Consider the following 22,698-nt stretch of genomic DNA (forward strand, 5'->3'; position numbering starts at 1 on the left):
ATTCTGTCATAATCATAACTTGAAACTAACCATAATCGTGTACTTAAGCCATTGCTTTGTGATTATCCCTACACTAAATCTGAACAGTGGTTAAAAAAAAAACGTTTCAGTGGCATTACCAGACAGTCTCCGGACAAAAAAAAAAAAATTCTTGATACATATCTGTCAAACCCAAGTACACATAAAGTTCTTCATTGAATAGATTTAGATACATTCCTTGTCTTTACAAATATATATAAATGTAAAACTCTTAACATTGTATGAAATAAGATGTGCACAGACTAGAAAGACCACAATCCCAAGAGGACTATTCAAAACCAATGACATACTAGATTAAAAAAGAGCACGCTGTCGGTAGGGCATGGGGCAAATTCCCTCCCCACAATACCTCATGGAAAATTTAAAAATAGTCTTGAAAACTCCCATTGGGTCCAAAGTAAATTGCAATACAGGGTTGCAAATTTTGGCTGGTGAGTCTAAAGAGTAGCACCACTAGAATTTTTTAATATTTTTTATCCAAGATGGGGGGGAGGGGGGGGGGTTACAAAGCTGCCTCTTATATATTTTTTTTCATTAAAATCAGTTGTTTTTATAGCTTTAAAGCTAGGGACCTGTAATATTGCCCTGCTAAATTGTCAATAGTCAAAATATAACTGTGGAGAAGGCCAACAAGGGTAGCAATAACATGACAGCCAAGTTTTATATTAGCTCTCCAGAAAACTTGTGATACAATTCATTAACACCCTATCAACAACCCAAATGGTTGATTTCGAGTTCTGTGTTTACATCTGGTGTTAACATCCTATGTAAGTGTTGCCTGAAAACCCGCACAAGTCCCAACACTTAGGCCCAAAAGTATTTTATAATTTTTTTAAAGCTTTTTGCATGACCGGTGACCTGTTCGTTGGCTAAATAAGATATCCCAAATTTCGTATTTGGACAAAGTATCATTAACAGCACAAATTAAATCTACAAAGATTCAAATAATAATAATTCAAAAATGGTATGAAATTGTGAGTCTTGGGGCTGTTAATCAATTCTAGAGTCTTCTACACTTAAAAACTTCACAATACAAGATAACACTATTTTAATCCATTCCTGAACTAAGTAAAAAATTTCTGGTTATTAAAAAAAACAAAAGTGCAGTCATTAAAGGAAGAGGGTGGCGGGAGTACAAATAGGACATTATTCATATTATCAAGATATATACAATAAAACATAAAAATCAAGGTTAAAAAAGGCAATAAAGCAGAGGAACTTTACAGACTGGAATAAAGCCAAGTGAGATGAAAGGAGGGCAAACTGACTTGCTACAGCTAAAATTGATCTATCAATCGCAAATTGCATCGGAAATCAGTGATTGCAAATATTTTCTTGAAACGCTCCGTCAGAGATAATTGGACCAAACATACATTAGACAAAATGGGCATAGCCATTGTGGGTAAGCCAATCACGGCCATGTACCACAAGGCTTAGTGATTGATCGTACGTTTGATTTTCATGAATAATTGTACACTGTGGTCAATGCATTTAATCATGAAATTCTGTCTATGATCAATTACTAAGCATTATGACACAGGGCCCTGACATACGACCAACCGGGACATGAACATGAGGCTGTAAACATTTACAGGTTAACATTCACATAATATGACTAACGAAAGTTACTTTATCACAAGTTTTAGAACGTTGACACATCAAATAAAGGGCGTGTCTTTCCGACAATACTGTTGATTCTACGCTACTCCTGAGAAAAGACAAAATGTTCCAATAAATATAGAGCGATGGTAAAACAAGACTTCCCTTCTATACTCAAAGTACTGCATCTGAACTCGTTTGTCCACTCTATGTTATGTAAAAAGTATGTATAGATAACTCTTCTACCTTTAGACATCTTTCATCAATTAAATATGGTTATTATTATATCTAGCTATCATTCACACAAAGACATATCACATTTGCACACTTGACATGTGGTTATTACACACATATTCTTTCTTTCTCAGAAGATTGTTGGATTACTGCTTCACAAATTATCCAAGCTTTCAGTCCTCAATTCAAACGCTGACTCTGATTTGTTTTCACCCGTTGGAGACCACGTCTGCGTGTTATTGGAAAAATCACCAAGTCTTCGACGAGAGAGCCGTTTCTTGATAACAAAGGCAACAAATCATTTTTCAAAACATCAGTTGACCTTTAATCACTTTTTTTTTAACGGACAGGTTACACTAAACTAATCATTTGATCTAGGGCTCATTATATACTTGATTGCATTAATAAGTTATGCGCAATCAGGCATACAGATCACTTGTAAGATCAATCGCTAGGTTTCGTGTAACAGCCCCAGGCGTTGATACAACCCCGTACAGATGGCTGACAGAGAGCAACGGGCGATAGGAACATCTTAGCTTGCAGCACGAATGAAGAAATCCTAAAGTGACCCGAAACAGGTCAAAAATAGGGCCAAGGACTGGTCTAGAACAGGTCTAAAATGGACCAAGGACTGGTCTAGAACAGGTCTAAAACAGGCCAAGGACTGGTGTAGAACAGGTCTAAATGGACCAAGGACAGGTCTAGAACAGGCCAAGGACTAGTCTAGAACAGGTCCAAACAGGCCAAGGACGGGTCTAGAACAGGTCGAAAACGGACCAAGGACAGGTCTAGAACGGGTCTAAAATGGACCAAGGACAGACAGGTCTAGAATGGGAGGAAGTTTGGTGGATACTTGACAGGAAGCCAGCTGACTGCATGTTCTACTATATGATCCCATCCTAATGATTTGTACACCTGGATGAAAATAGAAAAGAGAAAACACAAAATTAATGCCAAATTACATCGACTACAATCAGGGATAATAATAATAATAATAATAATAGGCATTTATATAGCGCCATCTATCTAGAAATATTCTATTCCGAGGCGCATTGTTATTATTACCCCGGCTTTAGCTCGAACTGCCTTTCAGCGCTCATGCATTCAAGGAATTAATCCTGCCGGGTACCCATTCACCTCACCTGGGTCGAGTGCAGCACAATGTGGATGATTTTCTTGCTGAAGGAAATTACGCCATGGCTGGGATTCGAACCCACGACCCTCTGTTTCAAATTCAGAAGACTTATCCACTGGGCCACAACGTTCCACTTCAAATTGATGAAAAAGTCTGAAAAATCATCTAGAATGAGCTAGTTCGTACACAAATTGTGATTTCTATGGCTGAAAATAAGTTTAAAAAGTCTGAATTCAGTTTTTAGTCTGAAAATTGGCATCACTGCACGATCATCGTATGATGGATTAGTCTACAATTTTAAGGGGCACTGTGGGTGGTTACACGTTTGTTACGCTTGTTTTTTAAGCCTACATTCTCGCAAACATCTCTATGAGCTTCAAAATTAATATACCTTAAACATATAACATCATAATCTCATGGCGCCCTCCCTCAGAGGATATAGGAGTACATGTAAACAGAGTTGTCAGAGATGTTCCAGCTGCAGATCATCACTACATGCAAGACAATGGCTTTAGCCTCTAAGATGGCGGCGCGATGATGTAATGCGCAAGGTTTATTGGATATCATTATCCCAGATTCAGCCCGACAGCCTTTCACAATACCCAAACATTTCAAGGAATTATCAATCCAATACTCAATAACCTTCACCAGCTACCAGCATCCGCTAGAATAGAATTAAAAAGCTTATTCCACACCTTCAAAACATAATCTCAGAATATATTCCCTTTAGAAACCCCCCTCTTCCACTCCTCTGATAGAATAGTTTACTAGATATAGATGGCACATAAATGTCCTTTCTCCCTTAAATTGTGTGGGACGGAGCAGCAGGGCACCAAATCCCATCAAGATGTAGCTAGGAATTCTGATGAGTGATGCATAATTGTATTTATGGTAAGTTACGTACCTTTTTTTATTATGTAATATGTAGAATTCGTTTTACTTGTATATTTGTAGTTTTTATGGATATATCTAAAGGAAATGTTACTGAGCTAACGCCACAACCGTCTTTGAACGGTGTGTGCATGTTACAAGATATCTCCATTATTCTTTTTATTATTATAAATGCAGTATTTGATATCTATGGTGTTATTGAATACCTCAATTATCCTGAGTTCGCCATCCTTGGTAGGCCTAGATTCCATTTCTTGTTGTTTGAGCATACACTTGAGTCTACGTCCTTGATGTTTGCTGACCTGAGCGTGTCTAGTTGTGAAGAGTAACACCTAAAGAGAGATATAAAAAAAACATAGATAGATGGATGAATCGGTGGATGGACAGACAGGCAGGCAGATAGATATAGTTCGATAGATAGATAGACAGTTCGATAGATAGATAGATGGATAGATAGATTAGATAGATAGATAGACATACTGACAGACAGACAAGCAGGCAGGCAGATAGATATATGTAGAGATGGATAGATAGATGGACGGACGGACAGACATATAGATAGATATAGAGATAGGTAGATACATACATAAATAGATAGTAGATAGACAGACAGACGGATAGATAGATATATGGATAGATAGATAGATAGACAGACAGACAGGCAGATAGACATAATGACAGACAGACAAGCAGGCAGGCAGATAGATATATGTAGAGATAGATAGATGGACGGACGGACGGACAGACAGACAGATATATAGATAGATATAGAGATAGGTAGATACATAAATAGATAGTAGATAGATAGATAGACAGACGGACGGACGGACGGACGGACAGACAGACAGACAGATAGACAGACAGACAGACAGACAGACAGACAGACAGATAGATAGATGGATACATACATACATACATAGATACATACATAAATAGATAGCAGATACATAGATACATGTACATGTACATAGTTAGACTTACATTACAAGTAAATAGATAGATGAACTGATGGTCATTTACATAGTGGAAAATCAAAGATGTCAGACTCGTAAAAGTAGCAAAATGAAACGGACACCAAAATAAATTCAGCTCATACTGTACCCTACCTTCTTCTCCTCGGCATCTGCCCACTTCAAGACTTCTGTATACGTGTGCTCCATCTCCTCCCGTAGTGCCGCGTCTTCATCCAAGACAGCCGAGGTGCTCACTTCTGCCGACGCACTGGCCGGTGGTGTTGCCGTTGCTGTTGTGGATGTGGTAGGTGCCGTAGATGAAGTGGTGGTGGTGGTTGTGGCCGTGGCGGCAGAAGAAGAATCCTTGTCCGCTTGGGTCGTCTCAGGGGTTGCTGCGAGTAGTTGATCTGCCACTGCGACCCCCTTGAGACACAGCGCTGATATAAGGTGGTGCTTCTGCTTCTCCATTTCCCTAGTAACAAACAGAGGAGTGTTTCATGAAACATTTCCTTTCTACTGACAAAGTTGCTCTGAGCCAATCGGATGAAAGGATTTCAGTAGCTTATAACAACGGTCAGTTAAAATCACACATTTTGTGAATGCTTGACATGATATAAGCATAACAATTTAGGCAGAAGCGTGACAGTAATCCAGGTGGGTGTTTCATAAAGCTGTTCATAACTTGCAAATGACTGGTGATCTTTGCCTGTGGTAAATGACAAACATGTTCGTAAGAAAGGATCACCAGTCGTTCATAAAATCGTTCCTAACTTACGAACGGCTTTATGAAACACCCACCAGGCACCTATTTTACAAGGAGTTACAAGTGATCTAATCAGTCTCAAATATGGAAACCCATGAATGTCCTAATTCCTCATACATGAAAACTGCACAATGTCCGTTTGGGAACTAGGAAAAGGAACACTGATTGTTAAGACACTGATGCTGGTAGAAGTAAACATCATATTTAGAAATCAGAGTATTCTGAAGTCAGGTTCAACTTAGACCATTGTCTAACTTTGTGCTAGAATTATGGGAAGCCAAAAATTTGTTAACATTGCATTTTTTTTTTGCTTACCGTGATCTTCCCTAATTCTTTAATGGTGAAGACAATTATTTCATTAATATTCGCCAGACAATTAAGAATGATTTCAGAGTCATATTAGCTGATACCTTGAACTTCTATTGTAGGATATTTATATCACAATTGGCTATCTATAGTAACCAGACATCAGCATATGGGTCTTTGAATAGACATACCCTGTATGCATTTTAGATGCAGGCTTTCCATAGTTGTGATTAATGAGATCAATGCAAACTCTCTGTAAGAGAGGAAACTATTTGGACCATCACAGTAAGGTCTAAGAGGTCAGAATATCTAGTTGATACACACTGTTTTTTTAGCTGAAATGGAGATTACATCAGGAATGTAATTTTTGCCATAATTTTTGCATACAAGTCACACTTACTGTTTTATACTGACTGCATCCGGTCTTGTATCATTCTTGATGGCTACAAATATCGCCAGCTCTGATTGGTCAATCAAAGAGATTACCTGATTGGCAGCTTCTACAATGTCTTGAAGGTTCTTGCTCCTTTCCTGCGGACAGTAAAGAAGGAACAGAGGCCCATGCTATTTTGACATCATCTTCACCATCGTCATTATCATCATCAATATCACTATCACCACCATTATCATCATCATCACAATCATCATCACCATCATCATCATCACCATCATCATCACCATCACAATCATCATCACCATCAACACCGTCATCATCAGTATGACCACTTTCATCATCATCATCATCATCATCATCACCATCATCATTATCACCATCATCATCATCACCATCATCACAATCATCATCACCAACACCGTCATCATCAGTATGACCACTTTCATCATCATCATCATCATCATCATCATCATCATCATCATCATCATCACCATCACCATCATCATCATCATCATCATCATCATCATCACCATCATCACCATCATCACCATCACCAACATCATCACCGCCATCATCCTCACTATAACCACTTTCAACATCATTGTCATCATCATCATCACCATCATCACCGTCATCACTATGACCACTTTCATCATCATCATCATCATCACCATCATCACCATCACCAACATCATCAGCGCCATCATCCTCACTATAACCACTTTCAACATCATTGTCATCATCATCATCTTCATCATCACCATCACCATCATCACCGTCATCATCACTATGACCACTTTCATCATCATCATCATCATCATCATCATCATCATCATCATCATCACCATCATCATCATCACCATCATCATCACCATCATCACCGTCATCATCACTATGACCACTTTCATCATCATCATTATCATCATCATCATCATCATAATCTTTTACCTTCTGATTTTCTTTCTTGTTCAGTTGAGCTACGTAGAGAGGTAGATGCGTGGGATACTGCTCAGCTAGCTCTTTGTACAGGTCATCACCTTCAAGCCTGAAACAAAAATAAAATTTTATGCTCCTAAAGTTTGCTGAACATGCCAAAGTGTTCAGAAACGTTGCAAGTAGTTCCTTTTTTGCTCAACACAATTTCTAAAAAGTCTAAAAAATCTCTTTTATCTCTCTATTAACTTATGAAACAAGCTAAGAAAAGACAGAAAAATAAAGAATTATCTTGAACTTCGTGCCTCCTAAAGTTTATTGAGCTCCACAACATTGTACACAAAGCAGGAAGATAGGAACTTGTTGTGAATGGATTTAATCTAAATACAGGGCCAAGTCTCAAAATGGTAAATATAATGAAAAAACAATTCATATGAGTTGTAGGATGATGTCGAGCTACAAAAGAAAAGACAGTTTAAGAATGCACTCGGATCATACATTATAAGAGTCCAAATAATTAAAGATTTTTCTCCCGACCAAGAAAAAAAAAAATCCAATGATTTTATTCTCCTGAGGACGACAAGAACACACTTGTCGAAGCATCGCTATTGGGTGGTCCCTTTTCAGGACCAACACTTGCCCAAGAAAGATACATGGGGTACCGTGAAAGCTACTACACTATTCTTCTTCGCCATGGAAACCTTCAGAAGTTACATGATTTTAAAGGGCGAGTAAACAACCATTTATGAAACGTAGTCCGTCTGGTGTGACGGGGGCTTTGGAGATGAAGCTTACTTTGATAGCCAGCTGATCTTCATGTCCCTGTTAGCTTCAGCAAACTCTTCATCTTTGGTCTTCTCCTTGTCTTTGGCTGATTTGTCTGGTTTGGGTAGATGGGACTTGTGCGGTGATTGGGTCAGTACGTACACAAATGGATAGGTGTCCTGAAAAAATAAACAAAAGCAAAATAAAACGTTCAATTATAATGATAATAATACTGTGGTTCCATGCAGTGGCGGACCGTGACCCGGAGGAGAAAATGATTAGAGGGGCACTGTATTGTTTGTTAACAATGCTGTGCCCCTCCAATGCTTTGTCTCCTCCGGGTCCAGTCCGCCACTGGTTCAATGACAAAAGGAAGCAACTCTGAGGTTTTTTTACTGACCTTTTCCTTGATTTGGGATGCTTTTTGTATGCTCTACATGATGCTAAATTAATTGGAGTCACATAGCCCCCAAATTAGTCTGGTCTGTTAGCGGAATTATGTGGACACGGTGGACAAAAGCATGATTTTTTCTCCAGACCTTTGTTTATGTATGAGAATTAAAAATGGGGTATGCTCCAAAAAATCTGGCTGCAGGAACAGTGAAAAAATGGGTGAAAATGTCAGAATTTATGAGTTTAGATTGGTCTGATATATAGACTAGCGCTAGTGCAAAACTCAATAGCAGTGCATTATTTTGCATTGGTTTAGTTCTTGAATTCAGACCCTTTTTGAACAAATATTCTGTTTGTCCTCACATCTCAATGCACTAAATATTTGAATGCAGATGCTAAACAAGCCGAAGGGTGGTGATGGAGGGGGATGAATGTTGGTGTGTATGTACATATTTTGGTCTTGGGGTAAAGATGTGCAAGACACATTTTTTGCATGTGTTGGAAATTGTGTTGCCATGGTAACAGTGTATTATGGCAAAAATAAGGTACAAATCTTGCAGTTAGAACTACTTCCTCTGTTGTCATCCGATTCTCATGATATTTGGCACACACATTGGTCTTGAGGTGAAGATGTCTAAGACACATTTTGTGTGTCTTTCAAAAATCTTGTTGCCATGGTAACAACATATTATTTGGTGAAAATTGGGAAAAACCTTACAATTCAAACTGCTTCATCAGTTTTAAATCAATTCTCATGAAATTTGACACACACATTGGTATTAGAGTAAAGATGTACAAGGCACTTTTTGTATGTGTTTCAGAAATGGTGTTGCCATGGTAACAACATATCATATGGCAAAATTTAGGTAAAAACCTTGCAATTTGAACAACTTCATCAGTTTTGAACCATTTCTCATGAAATTTGGCTCATACATTTGCCTTGAGGTAAAGATGTGCAGGAACCATTTTTTGTGTGCATTTGTCAGAGAGTATATTGCCATGGTAACCACATATGATAGCCAGAAATGCAGGAAAACTCATTGTGGATCAAACAACTTCCCCTTTTTTTAGTCAGTGCTCATAAAAGTTGGAAGAAATATTCATCTTTGGGTAAAGATTCATATCAAATTCTAAACTGCATTAAAATATATGAGTGTGGGGGTATTAATCACCTTCAGTAACATTTCTAGGTTTTGGGGGAGGAGCGGGATTGGTCCTTAAAATCTGACATCAAAATAAAGGTTAAAGGTGGTGTCCATTAACACTCTTGAAATAAGCATCCCCTCAAGGGCATAGGCTGGGGGTACACTGGGTGAATGTGAAACCTTCCGCTGTGGCAACGGAGTTCCAACACTGGCAAGCAAAACAAAATGTGAACCCATTCTACTTTCAACGGCTGATTTTCCAAACCTTAGTTCCACCTCCCCAAGATGTGCACCCCTCCCCCATACCACTTCTATCTCCCCATGCTCAACCAGTCTACGCCTTTGCCCCTCAGGGGTCTTTGGATTTTAAAGCGAGACATTAGTCCCTTTTTTTTTGGGGGGGGGGTCTTTAGAAAATGACCTCATAAAAGTAAAAGTTAAAGGATTATGACTAGGAACTTAACCCCCCCCCCTGAAAAAATAGGGGGCTGATATATTTTTTGAGCAGAAAAATACCCCCCCCCCCATTAAAAGGTAAGAAGAGTCATTTGCACTTCAGAGTTCAGACCGTTCATTTGATGTTTAATGCATTCTGCTTTGGTAAAAAATTGTTTGCAGTAGCCAATTAATCATTGTTTATTTATATTCTCCTACTCAGTCTGTTATTCATATTCCATTCCTACTCTTTCTTTTTAACTATATCACATCACTCTTGATTTTGATCTTCACCATACCATCTTATGGTTCCTCTCTTCTTTTTTACACTCTCTCTCTCTCTCCAAGTATATTTTTTCTGACATATTATAAAGTGTACCTTAATCATGCAACTAATTATAGAAATATATATATACAAAAATCTCTGCACTTGTTTTAGAAATTCACTTGCAAATCCATGTATCAATAACATACCATATAAAAAATATGCATATGTGCACAATAAATTTTTGCCTTCTATTTTCTTTCATTTAATTTTTTCAGTATATTTCTGTGACAGCCCCCTGCTTTATACATCCTACATCTCCAATTGTCAAAAAATGAATATTATGTTTCAGTAGCAAAATTGTTGGATGCAAGATCTGACTGTCACAAAAAATGCAAATAATTTTCCATTGGAGTAAGGACGGACGTATTCACTGTTCATTGAGCAAATGATGACTTTTATTTCTCTACATATATTCTAGTCATATCCCTTTCAGATGGTGGTAACTGCAGGAATGGGAAAACTCAGTGATATAACTAAAATTTTCACAGAGGATTTTCGGAAAAAAACTAAATCCATTTTTTTTTCAAGCAACAGTTATTCCATTCTGAATGCTGCAACTATGAATTTGATGCACCTTTACCAAAATATAATATCATGACAGCCATTTCTTCAATTCTTTAAACTAGACATTAAATATAGCTAATAGTATTATTTAGGACAGAGTGTAGCCAAAATAATAAATGTCATGGTATTATATTTCAGTGTAGGTGTAGGCATTCAAAATGGAATAATTGTTGCTAGATAATAATGATTTAAAATAGCAAAGAAAAATGTACTTAGAGAGGGAGAAAAAGAGGGGGGGGGGGGGAGAGGAAACAAAACAAGAAGGTATGGTAAAGCTCTAAAGTGCAAAAAGTGCAAAAAGTGATGTAAGAAAGTCAGAGTAAGAACTGAAATGAACAAATACTGAGTAGGAGATAAATAAAACGTTGATTAATTGGGCACCGGAAATGATCTTTTATCAAACCAGAATGTTTTAGGCTTTAAATTAATACGCTGAAGTGTAAAGGATTTTTCTTCCCCCCCTTTTTTTTTTTTGGGGGGGGTTCAGTTCCTAGTTGTAATTATTTCCTTTTAATCTTTATGTGGCAATTTTCTAAAGGCCCCCCCCCCCCAAAAAAAAATGGAAGGGGTGCTTTCTTTAAGAGTGTTTAAGTTCCTAATGGCCATGGCCTTTAACCTTCTATATTTTTATGTTGTCAGTTTTTAAGGACCTCCTCCGCCCCCCCCCAAAAAAAAGAACCTATAAATGTTATTGAATGTGATTAATACCATGAATACCCTGCGCTATTTTATGATGTTAAAGGGGAATCCAACCCAAATAAACACTTGTTTTTAGAGGAAAAGGAAAAATCAGACAATAGGTCAAAGTTTAAACAATATCAGACAAACCATAAGAAAGTTGTGAATATATAAAAGTTGTAAACATTGGTAATCACTATATACCCATGAAGACTTCAAATTGGCCGCATACGTGATGTCATAATGATGTAAGGGAAGGACCACTCTTCCATGTACAGAAATAATTAATTGACTAAAATGTCTTTTTCAAAAGTTTTACTTCAAATTGTATCTTTCTTTCATGAGGACATAAAACATTATACTAACAGGTTTATATTACGGCCCCAATGGAATTTAGGAGAAAACCAAAAATCAAAGTACAAGGCCAATGGGAAAGTTGTCCTTGCAGCCTCGCCCCTTGTCATAATTTACTTACCCATTGTCAATTTGAAATCTACATACTAGTAGCCTTAGGGATCTTAATTTTAAAGCAGCCATAACTTTATTTTGCTTGTCCGATTGCTTTCAAACTTTCACCATTCTTATTTTTCTCCTTTTCCACACAACATTTTATGACCAAGGCTGGATTCCCCTTTAACACTGAATATGAATCTTTACCAAAAATGAATATTTGTGTAAACTTTTCTGAGCACAGGCTGAAAACAGAGAAGTAGATTGATTCACAATTGATGAGTTTTCCCTGCATTTCTGGCTATATGTGGTTATCAAGGCAATGCACTCTCTGACAAATGCAAAAAAAAAAGGTTCTTGCACATCTTTACCTCAAGGCCAATGTGTGAGCCATATTTCATGCATGAGAATTGGTTTGAAACTGATGAAGTTGTTCAAATTGCAAGGTTTTTACCTAAATTTTGCCATATAATATGTTGTTACCATGGCAAAACAATTTCTGAAACACACACAAAAAGTGCCTTGTACATCTTTACTTTAATACCAATGTGTGTGCCAAATTTCATGTGAATTGATTGAAAACTGATGAAGCAATTTGAATTGTAAGGTTTTTTTCCCAATTTTCACCAAATGTTATGTTGTTACCATGGCAACAAAATTTCCGAAAGACACACAAAAATGTGTCTTAGACATCTTCACCTCAAGACCAATGTGTGTGCCAAATTTCATGAGAATCTGATGAAAACAGAGGAAGTAGTTCTAACTGCAAGATTTTTACCTTATTTTTTGTCATAATACACTGTTACCATGGCAACACAATTTCCAACACTTGCAAAAAATGTGTATGGCACATCTTTACCCCAAGACCAAAATATGTACATACACACCAACATTCAACCCCCTCCACCACCACCCTTCGGCTTGTTTAGCATCTGCATTCAGATATTTAGTGCATTGAGATGTGAGGACAAACAGAATATTTGTTCAAAAAGGGTCTGAATTCAAGAACTAAACCAATGCAAAATAATGCACTGCTATTGAGTTTTGCACTAGCGCTAGTCTATATATCAGACCAATCTAAACTCATAAATTCTGACATTTTCACCCATTTTTTTCACTGTTCCTGCAGCCAGATTTTTTGGAGCATACCCCATTTTTAATTCTCATACATAAACAAAGGTCTGGAGAAAAAATTATGCTTTTGTCCACCGTGTCCACAAGTAGGGTGTTTTTGACGCTAACAGACCGGACTAAATTCAGATATATTGATAATAAAAAAACAAGCAACTCTATATATATCCACATAAAACAAAGACATATTTTCCTCATTTACTAAGAAAGTCATTTCACACAGTTGCATCCTTTTGATATGGGATGGCAGAAAAATAAAAATAATCTTGTTATTTAGAAAGGTGCTTATGATACAGACTGTACATATTCAGGCGCTTGCAGATATTATTACCCCGGTCATTAGATGCAATCAGCCATTCCCACACACAACTTAATGCACATACTCCATTCCCGAGGGAGTATTCCACCTAGTCACCATTTGAGGTGCTCACAATACTGGTATGGAGAGTGACTTTCACATCCTACCGGGTACCCACTAAACACCTGGGTGAAGGACGCGAGTTCACGGTGGGTTTTGAACACACAACCCTCTTGATGGCAAGGCAAGAGTCAGAACCACCACAACCACACCACTTCGTATTGAAATCTTGTGCCAGTGTCGTGAGCAAATTTGTAATAGAAATCAAGCTTGTTATTTATGATTTTTTATTTTTTTTTAAGAACTAGGGGCCGGTTCGGTACAGCTTTATATAAGTTACGCATAAACGCACGTCTTTACCCACAACTTGTTCAGCCCTCTCTTGTGCTAAACATTTCCCTAGAAGTAATAGCAACTAAGAACATGTTCCACTTGTGCATTCCGTCACACACATAAAGTCATTCATATTTACAAACAGTTTAAAGATGCACTACCCAGAGCCAAGAATGGGCTTTACAGAGTACATGAAATAAATTTAAATATTGTTTTATCAGGTTAAATGTATGATTTTATCTTGGATGCAAATTAAAAAAAAGGCCATATGGGCCAATCAATTATAAAAAAAAAATTCTAACAATATTCATTGGCTGACACAAAAATTCCATGGAAATAACCTTTTGGAAAACACAAAGGCCCGTATTCTGAAGTCAGGTTTAACTTAGACCATGGTCTAACTCTGTGCTAAAATTACGGGAAGCCAAAAGTGTCAAATTTGTATTAAGTTGTATTTTTCTTATATTTACTGTGCTCTTTCCTGATTCTTCAATGGTGAAGACAATCATCTACTTATACTTCCTAGACAATTATGAATGATTTGAGAGCCAAATGAGCTGAAATATGATATCTCTAATGTTAGCGATTTATGTAACAATTGGCTATCCATACTTAAACCACAACTTTAAACCCGACTTCAGAACACGGGCCATAGAGAACAAACAATAGAGAAGAGAAAAGAGTACAGTGAAAGCTGTTTGTAAAGACCATCAAAGAAAGATAAAAGAAAATTATCTTTTATGGGCAGTTGGTCTTTTAGCCCTGTTCTTTGGGAGAAGATTCTATATTCAACTGTAGGAATATGGCTTTTTGTGGACGGATCTCTAACTGCATCATAAAAGAGGAAAACATGGAAAATGGTCTTTACAGGCAGTTGAGTCTTTTAGCCTGGTTCTTTGGTACACGATTCTGTATTGAAGGGAAGGACATGAAGGAAAAGGGCTTTTGTGGGCAGGTGATTGCTGGAGAAGATTTGACAACATGCACATTACAAAAGAGGGAAACTGGTATTTCTAGTCAATTCTCAATAGGTATTTTGTTAGGCTCATTGGTACAACATTCTACATGTATATCTGAGGGATGTAGGAAACAAGGCTTTTATGGACAGGCGAGTGCTAAGGAAGATTGGACGACATGATAAAAGAGGCAAACATGTAACACATGTACAGGAGATTCAGTTAAAGTTTTTGACATACTAGTACATGTTTTGTGTCACAATATGAAAAGTTGTGTACATAACATAACAGACGGAACAACATCAGGGAATAATTTTCCTGGTATCGCATCACAATTTTTCACTGGACACATTTTTGAAAGACTGCTGTGCATAAAGTCTTTTGTATAGCATAATTTTACATATGACTGTACATTACTTAGTTGAGAGCTTTTCTCTTATGACCAAAAATGCTATTGAAATTCGTAAAGCAAAATTATTCCCTGAATATAAAGCCTAATTCAGTCAGAAGCGTAAGCATGCTGACAGTGAAGAACCCACAGATAGATCTACCAGTCGTTGCAAACTTTATTGAAAGAGTTATGTACAACTCGATGTCTTCATCCTTTAAAAAAAAATTTAAGAAATGTTTTAGAGACACAAGTACTTGTTTTGCTACTTTGTAACAGGTGTGGTATGAATGTACTGAGTGGTGAAATAGTGTGCAATCTTTCAAGTGGGCCTATGTTACAAGACTACATAGCACACAATAGTGCACTATGCTGGCCAGATGTGAGTAGTTGAGGACTTGAGATGGTATTTTTAAGGTTCATTTCTCTTTTAAGAACTGGCATATTCAGTGCATTGCTTATTCAGAGGGTTTGGATATTTGGAAATTAATTTACAAATTTGAAAAAAAAAAAACCTAAAAAAACTAGTAGACAAAATACACATGTACAGAACTTACAAAGGGAAGGAGTGGGCTCGTGCAATTAATTACATGAACATGTAACTATGTTACTCTAAATGTTTACAAGCAAATGCAAACAACTATAAAGTGGTGAGTTTTGGACAATCTTCGTTAATTCTGCAGGTTAAGTTAGTTAAAACTCATCAAAATTTGTATATTTTCTGACAAAATCAACTAAAATTTAAAATCCCAAGTCTTTAAAATAGCTAAGACATGCACCATCGAGATTTGAAAAGTTAACAAAATTCAGTTTTCATAACATTCTTCACATTTTAAATCTGAATAATAACCATGACAATGTATTAGTATATATATAAAACTCAATTTTTTTTTCTTCAAATTTCGAAATGTAAAATTCTCAATTCTTTTTTCAAACTGAATATATTTCTGGAGGTATCAACTTACAGGCTTCAATCCCATGTTCCTTTTGCCCTCTGACCCCAAGCCTGCTGCGTGACCTCTCTTGCCCTTTACCTACAAAAGGTCAAAGGTCAAATTGAAATGAGGGAACAACAAATATCACCGCAAAACATACTCGGCAGGCTTTACACACTATCAAATCAAGATCATGCAATTCTTTTCAAGCTATGTTATCTGTCAGGCAAGTTTATGTTGGATATAGTTTTTTTTTGCACATTTAAGTTAGAATATAATCATCAAGCCAACAACAAATGTTAATCATTCCAAGAACAAACAAATCATCAAGGGACTTTATCAAAATCCTTCAATTTGCAGAGCCTACTCTCCCCTCCTATGGGAAGTTTTCCAGCCATTAAACATACATGAACAAACTATTTCTTTGTAAAGTAAACTGTACATGTACACGAGGACTTTATATAAATCCATTTCTATGTCATGAAGGCATGATGTCTTAATTTTCTGAGCACTTCGCAATTCTCGCGTGACGGCTGTGTGGTCGGAAAACGTTATACAGATGGTAGTGTTTGGGGGTGATGTTTACATCTCGATCTAAATTTAAAAATCATTATTGACTTAATGAATTATGATGAAATTCATGTTACATCCTCATGCCCAACCCACTTCACCCAGTCCTTGCCTTTATTTTGTGCACATTCATGACATTAATAATGTGAGCGATGCACAATGCAACTGTGCTATAAGCTTAATCGCGCCGACTATAGAGAGAGAGAGAGACGCTTGATGTCCATCCCTCGTACCATCTTTGCTCATGGCGAGAAATAGCTGAGCCGAGGAAAAGAAAGCATGGACAAAATACTGGATGAGATAGATTCCAAGACGTGACTCTAAACTCTGGCACCTAGGTGGCTAAAAGCGAACTGTTTCTGATGAGTGTTTCACTGTTGTCAGCCAGGGTTGTTGTGGGAAGTTCAGGGTTTGTAAGCTATGCCCATGAAATTTTCAGGCTAGTCGGCAGCCGCCCAGCCTGACATGTGGTGGCGAGAACGTTGGGGCCAGGTATTGCAAGTCACAGATCTATATAATTATGCCACTCAACACCATAGTGCAATAAATATACACCTGGGGTGTATCACAAAGCCAAGGTGTTCCTCTTAGAGTCGCACTTAACTTCTCAGTTGTGCACAGCGTAAAAGGCATCAACGCATGGATCAAATCATTTTAAGAAGACACACACTACGGCGTACTAAGCAATAAGATTGCATGTTACATATTGTGTGCCTGTCAGCACTAAGCCTTCCTCTCCATAGATATATACTATGCCATGAGCAGTATTTGTAATTGATATAAACATGTATACAATACAATTCAACTTAAAAGACATTACTCCTTTAAAAAAAAAACCCATCCAAGATCTGCGTCTTATTTACAATACATTTACCGCTGTCTTTTGTATCATATCTGGTCTCGTCTTTCTGTAAATGCCCACAATCATTATATCGATTATTATGGCATTTGAACGTCAAGATTGACTTGACCTGAAGATTTTTGCCGGGTCTGGCAATAGCACTACACCAGGTGAACACCCTACTCTTTGACAAATAGTGTATTGGTTTTAACGTGCATAGGTTGTGACTCTTGTATACACGGGATCAACATCTGGCACAGCTTTTTGTGTGAATTTCAGGAGACTACTACTAAAAAAAATCCTTCTTCTCCATGCATACTGTAATACTTGAAAGCAACACTAAAAACTAAAAAAAATTAATGAATTCTGAATATGCTGAATACAGAGGATTTGTAAATATGCTGTATAGGGATGGATTTGTGTATATATATATATATATACATGTCCATGGGCTTACAGTGTGGAGTCCAAGCATTATTATCATTTTATCATCATCATACTGGGAAATCAACCACTCAACAGGCGAGGTTCAAGAGTTACAACTGAACTATTTTCTTGGCTGCCAACCAACATTTCATGAGTACTTCACAACACAAGCTCATTGTTGAGTTAAAAGTGGGGAATCCCCAAATATTCCACAGACATAATGTGAATACCATGTGCCAGCAATATTGGCTGCAGACCAAAAATAATGCCACAAATGAGGCCAGCGAAAACAACTCCAGAGCGATCACAGGATTACGTTTTTTACCAATGACACCAAAACTGCTTCATATACCCACCGAAACCAACTGGAAACTTTTTATGCATGTATCAAACTTGTCCCTAACGAGCAGAAACATGTCAAACACGCTCTATTCAAAGGTTGCTATGCAACAAATCCCGCAAATTACAGGCCGATATCGGTATTATCGGTAGTAAGTTTAAGAAAAAATTTTGTTCAAACAAACCTAAAATTATATGAGTGACAACAATTTATAAGTCGGTAATCAATATTGATTTTGTGCATATTTCTCTACTGAAATGGCACTTTTAAAGGGGGAGTGAACTGTGTGTGGTCTCTCATTGACTGTGTGTTATAAATATAGATAAAAATATCTACTAATACAACAGCGAATAAATTGACCTATAATTGGATTTGTATAGAGAAACTAAAATGTTTTGAGAGAAAAGTAATTGTTTTGCTACTTGGTAACATAAGTATTGCGGTATAAATGTATTGAGTAGTTAATTAGCATGCTATCATTCAAGTGGGTCTACATCAATAGACTACACTAGCATTATTGGTCAGGAAACTGGCCAGGTATGAGTAGTTGAGGACTCGAGATGGCGCTATTGGTTCGTATCTGCTTTAAATCTCTCTGAGAATGTACATAAATCATTATATAAAAATTATAGGTCAGCCAGACTGAGAATTTGTCAATCAATGTTTTTTTCTTTAGAACCAAAATGAATATCACATGACTTTATAAATGGAATCAACAAATTCCCCACTTTCCCAAACTTCTTGCTTTGGTAAAAGTATATGTGAAATTTCCGTAACAAAAAATCCCCTTACCAATAACAACCCTGTGAAAATACAACATTGTCTTGTTGATCATCTACTAATAAACCATGGCATAAATGAACTGAGAGTACTCAAAAGAAAGGAAAAAATTAATTGACAAATTACCCAGGCTTCTTGCTTTGATAGGTATCTTAAAGAAAGTTTTTTTGACTTTATCAAATTATCTTACCCATAAAATAATCTGTGATGATACAATAGTAATCAACTTTTCATACAACAGCACAAATGAACTCAGAGTACATGAAATAAAACAAATAATGCACTGATTATTTTTCTAACCTTCTTTCCAAGTTCACTCTTGGCGAACGTGACCTGTCCAGTTAGAATCTGTCCCAGGCTCGCCCCCTTCGGCAGCTTATCATCTGGAATGGGCGGTATGAACAGCGGCACGGAGCTGCCTCGCGGTACTGTCATGGTGGAACCGAACTTTGCTTTGCCGTTGAGGGCGCCATTTACCGTCTGGTAGACATCAACGGATAGACTGGAGGATAGTTTCTGATCGATGAGGAGGACCATGTCCTTGAGCTTGTCGAGCATCTCCTTCTTGTCGTGTCTGACTTGGAGACGGAGTGTGTAGTCTCCCTTATCAAGCTTCAGAGTGTACTAAGAAAAATAAAACAAATAATGAATAAATTAATAATAGCAAACCAATGACATACATGTAATTAAAGCAGCAACAAACCGGCAGCCTTAATAGCACCACCTCAAGTCCAAAACTACTCACATCTGGCCAAGATTATGCAACACTTGTAATATAGGCATAATTTAATTAATTCATCACTAGATTCATTCATACCAACACTAATCATGTTACCAAGTAGCAAACCAAGTACTTTTCTCTCAATTTTTTTTAAGTTCCTTTGCAGGGTAGGAAATAATATTTATTTTGTAAGGGGCTATCCTAATTTTCACATTGGGGAGTTTGCAGAATGTGGGGCTATTTCTTTCATTTGAAGGGCTACTTTTTACGGGCAACAAGCAATTATGCAGTCAATGCAAATATCATTCTGCCGACTCTAAAAAGAATGGTCGCCCAAAAGCATGCATTTTAAGGGGAATTTTAGGGGCAATTTGGGCTGTCATGGGGACGAAATCGCCTGTCCCCCTCACATATTTCCTACGTTGTTCCTTTGTATGATTACATAATATGCTGATCCCCTGATGCCATCATAAAGACTGCATAAGGAATAATTCTTAATATGTTAATTTTCATTATATTATTGAATGTAGATATATGTAATAATAGTGCATCATGTTATCTGTTGGAAATTAAATAAAATTTGAAATCTGAAATCATGGAATGAAATCAGAGTAAAGCTTCTTACCTGGTGAGGGTATGCATCACCCGATCCCATGTAACGTTTGTTACCATCAAACAGCATCCACAGCTGGCTCTCATACTCTGACTCATACAACAGATCACTCAGCAAAGGGCAGTTTGGTGTGATCTCTGAGGTTTTACTCTGTGAAGGAATACAATTGAGAAGTGTTTTGACTCGCATAAGTTTGTACACATTGACATTCCTAACATAAAACATGCTATATTCACAGACTCTTGATTCACATAACAGATCACTCATCAAGGGGCAGTTTGGTGTGATCTCTGAGGTTTTATACAATAATTACACCTGCTTATATAGCGCATTATTAGAAGACTCTAAGTGCTCTACAGTGATGCAGCATAATTACCCTGGCTTTAGCAGAGTAGCTGTTACACGCTCAACGTTTCAAGGAATAAATTCCTACCAGGTACCCATTCACCTCACCTGGGTTGAGTGCAGCACAAAGTGGATCAATTTCTTGCTGAAGGAAAACATGCCATGACTTGGAATCAAACCCAAGCCCCTCAGATTGGAATACGAGAGTCATAACCACTAGACCAAGACACCCTCACAACACAATTAGCCATTATGTAGATACATCCTGAGCATGCACAGATTAAGGTCATTTGTATCAAAATCTAAGACCCACTCACTTGAAACTTAACAGATAATTTCCTGACCTAGCAACACTTAATTTATACTCACTGGATTCCGAATTAATAATATTTCTTCATATTTGTGGCAATTATGATGTACCAATAAATCCATTATGAGTTGTAATATTTTTGTATTTTCCAATTATTCCCATTATAAAATTCAATTATTTTTTTTGACAACTTTTTGCAGCAGTACAAGAATAATTATTAATTGGTGAATAAGTTGACAACTGGCACTCCAGAATACCACCCATAGGCAATAAGTTGTAACAGTCCATACATAAAATCTGTAAATCCTGGCATTCAAAATGGAAAAAAAAGTTACAACGAACCATCCTTGAATGAAACGACTTACTTGATGGAAGTTGTATGTCAAGATGAGTTCATAGATTTGCCTGCCTTTTGGTAAGACATCCCGCGAGCCAAGAGGACGTAATTCACATTCATTTGGTCTGTAATTATAAAATTACCAAGAGATGCAATCAGGACAGGCCAGGGGCATACCAAGGGGGGGGGTGAGGGTGGGGGAGAGAAGGAACAGTATCAAATAGAGAGGTATGTGTAAATCTATAATTCAATTGAGAACAAAATGATCAAAGGTTAGGATCATCCCCCTCCCCCTCAACATGGTGACACGACATATACTCCTGCGACATTTTTGCTCCTGTCTTATCATCTCAGAGGGCATAGGGCTAGGATTGTTAAAGAGAGGTTTTGGTTCAGAGTAATGTAAGGATTAGGATTAGGGTTTATTCAGTAAATAATAATGTGGTATGAGCCCGACAGTATTCAGGAAATGAAGTTGTTTGTTCAGTTTATAATTTCCATTTTACATTGTTGCAATTCAATTCAATTCAAAATGCCTCTTTCCACTCATACTTTACGCGTCATTCAGCAGATCTTCACCAATATCTTCCAAAAACTAAAATTACCCTAAATTCTCTACGTTGTAGAGGAATTAAGCTGTGGAATGATTTAAATAATGATATTAAACAAAGTAAAACCCTAAATAAGTTAAAAAAACTCTTGAAAGTTGAATTTTTTGCTCAGTATAAAAACTCCTGCCAATAACACACTGTAGGTCACTATGATTTATAATTATTACTTCTAGTTTGCTTGTTTGTTTGTTCATTTCCCCTATGTTAGCCCATTGTTTCATTTTTTATTTTTTATTTTTTTTTGTATTTCAATGTTATTTGTTGTTCACTCTTTATGTATGTATCATATTAATTTGTATTTGATTGTACCATGGTGGTGCCCCACTCACAAGTTTTTTTTAATGAAAACTTCTAGGGGCTCCCAATCCCATGTTTTTACATAATTTGTATATACCTGTATTTTTTATGATTGATTGATTGAAATAAATTTTGAATTGAATTGAATTGAGGTTAGCTTTTATGTTTGGCTTAACCAGATATTCCATCGGAGCCAATTTCGGCGGAGCAAATGTCATGGAACCATCTATATACCCTTGCGCCGCCCATGCTTACAGAGCACACCTCGGAAGAATCCTGCATTGTCAAAAAAAGATAATCATATTTCATATTTTGACAAAAAATTGGCATGAGACTGATTAATCATGCCCACAGAGTTCCTGTACTCTGACCATGGTCTCTGATTTGATTTTCATGTTATT

General features: G+C 37.0%; 1 protein-coding gene across 1 annotated transcript in view; it reads right to left on the minus strand.

Moving 5' to 3' along the window:
• Window positions 1-535: 535 nt before the first annotated feature.
• Window positions 536-22,698, minus strand: part of LOC129279000 (tripeptidyl-peptidase 2-like) — a 47,045-nt gene continuing 24,882 nt past the window's right edge. The window contains exons 17-26 of the mRNA XM_064111693.1: window positions 21,418-21,514; window positions 20,410-20,547; window positions 19,364-19,687; window positions 16,137-16,205; window positions 8,043-8,191; window positions 7,263-7,359; window positions 6,321-6,451; window positions 5,005-5,323; window positions 4,105-4,230; window positions 536-2,787 (exon numbers count right to left, since the gene is read on the minus strand). Of these exons, the coding sequence (XP_063967763.1) occupies window positions 2,698-2,787; window positions 4,105-4,230; window positions 5,005-5,323; window positions 6,321-6,451; window positions 7,263-7,359; window positions 8,043-8,191; window positions 16,137-16,205; window positions 19,364-19,687; window positions 20,410-20,547; window positions 21,418-21,514 (1,540 nt within the window). The 3' untranslated portion in view covers window positions 536-2,697. The remainder of the gene's footprint in view (window positions 2,788-4,104; window positions 4,231-5,004; window positions 5,324-6,320; window positions 6,452-7,262; window positions 7,360-8,042; window positions 8,192-16,136; window positions 16,206-19,363; window positions 19,688-20,409; window positions 20,548-21,417; window positions 21,515-22,698) is intronic.

Source organism: Lytechinus pictus, chromosome 16, assembly GCF_037042905.1.
Source record: "Lytechinus pictus isolate F3 Inbred chromosome 16, Lp3.0, whole genome shotgun sequence".
Classification (NCBI taxonomy): Eukaryota; Metazoa; Echinodermata; class Echinoidea; order Temnopleuroida; family Toxopneustidae; genus Lytechinus; species Lytechinus pictus.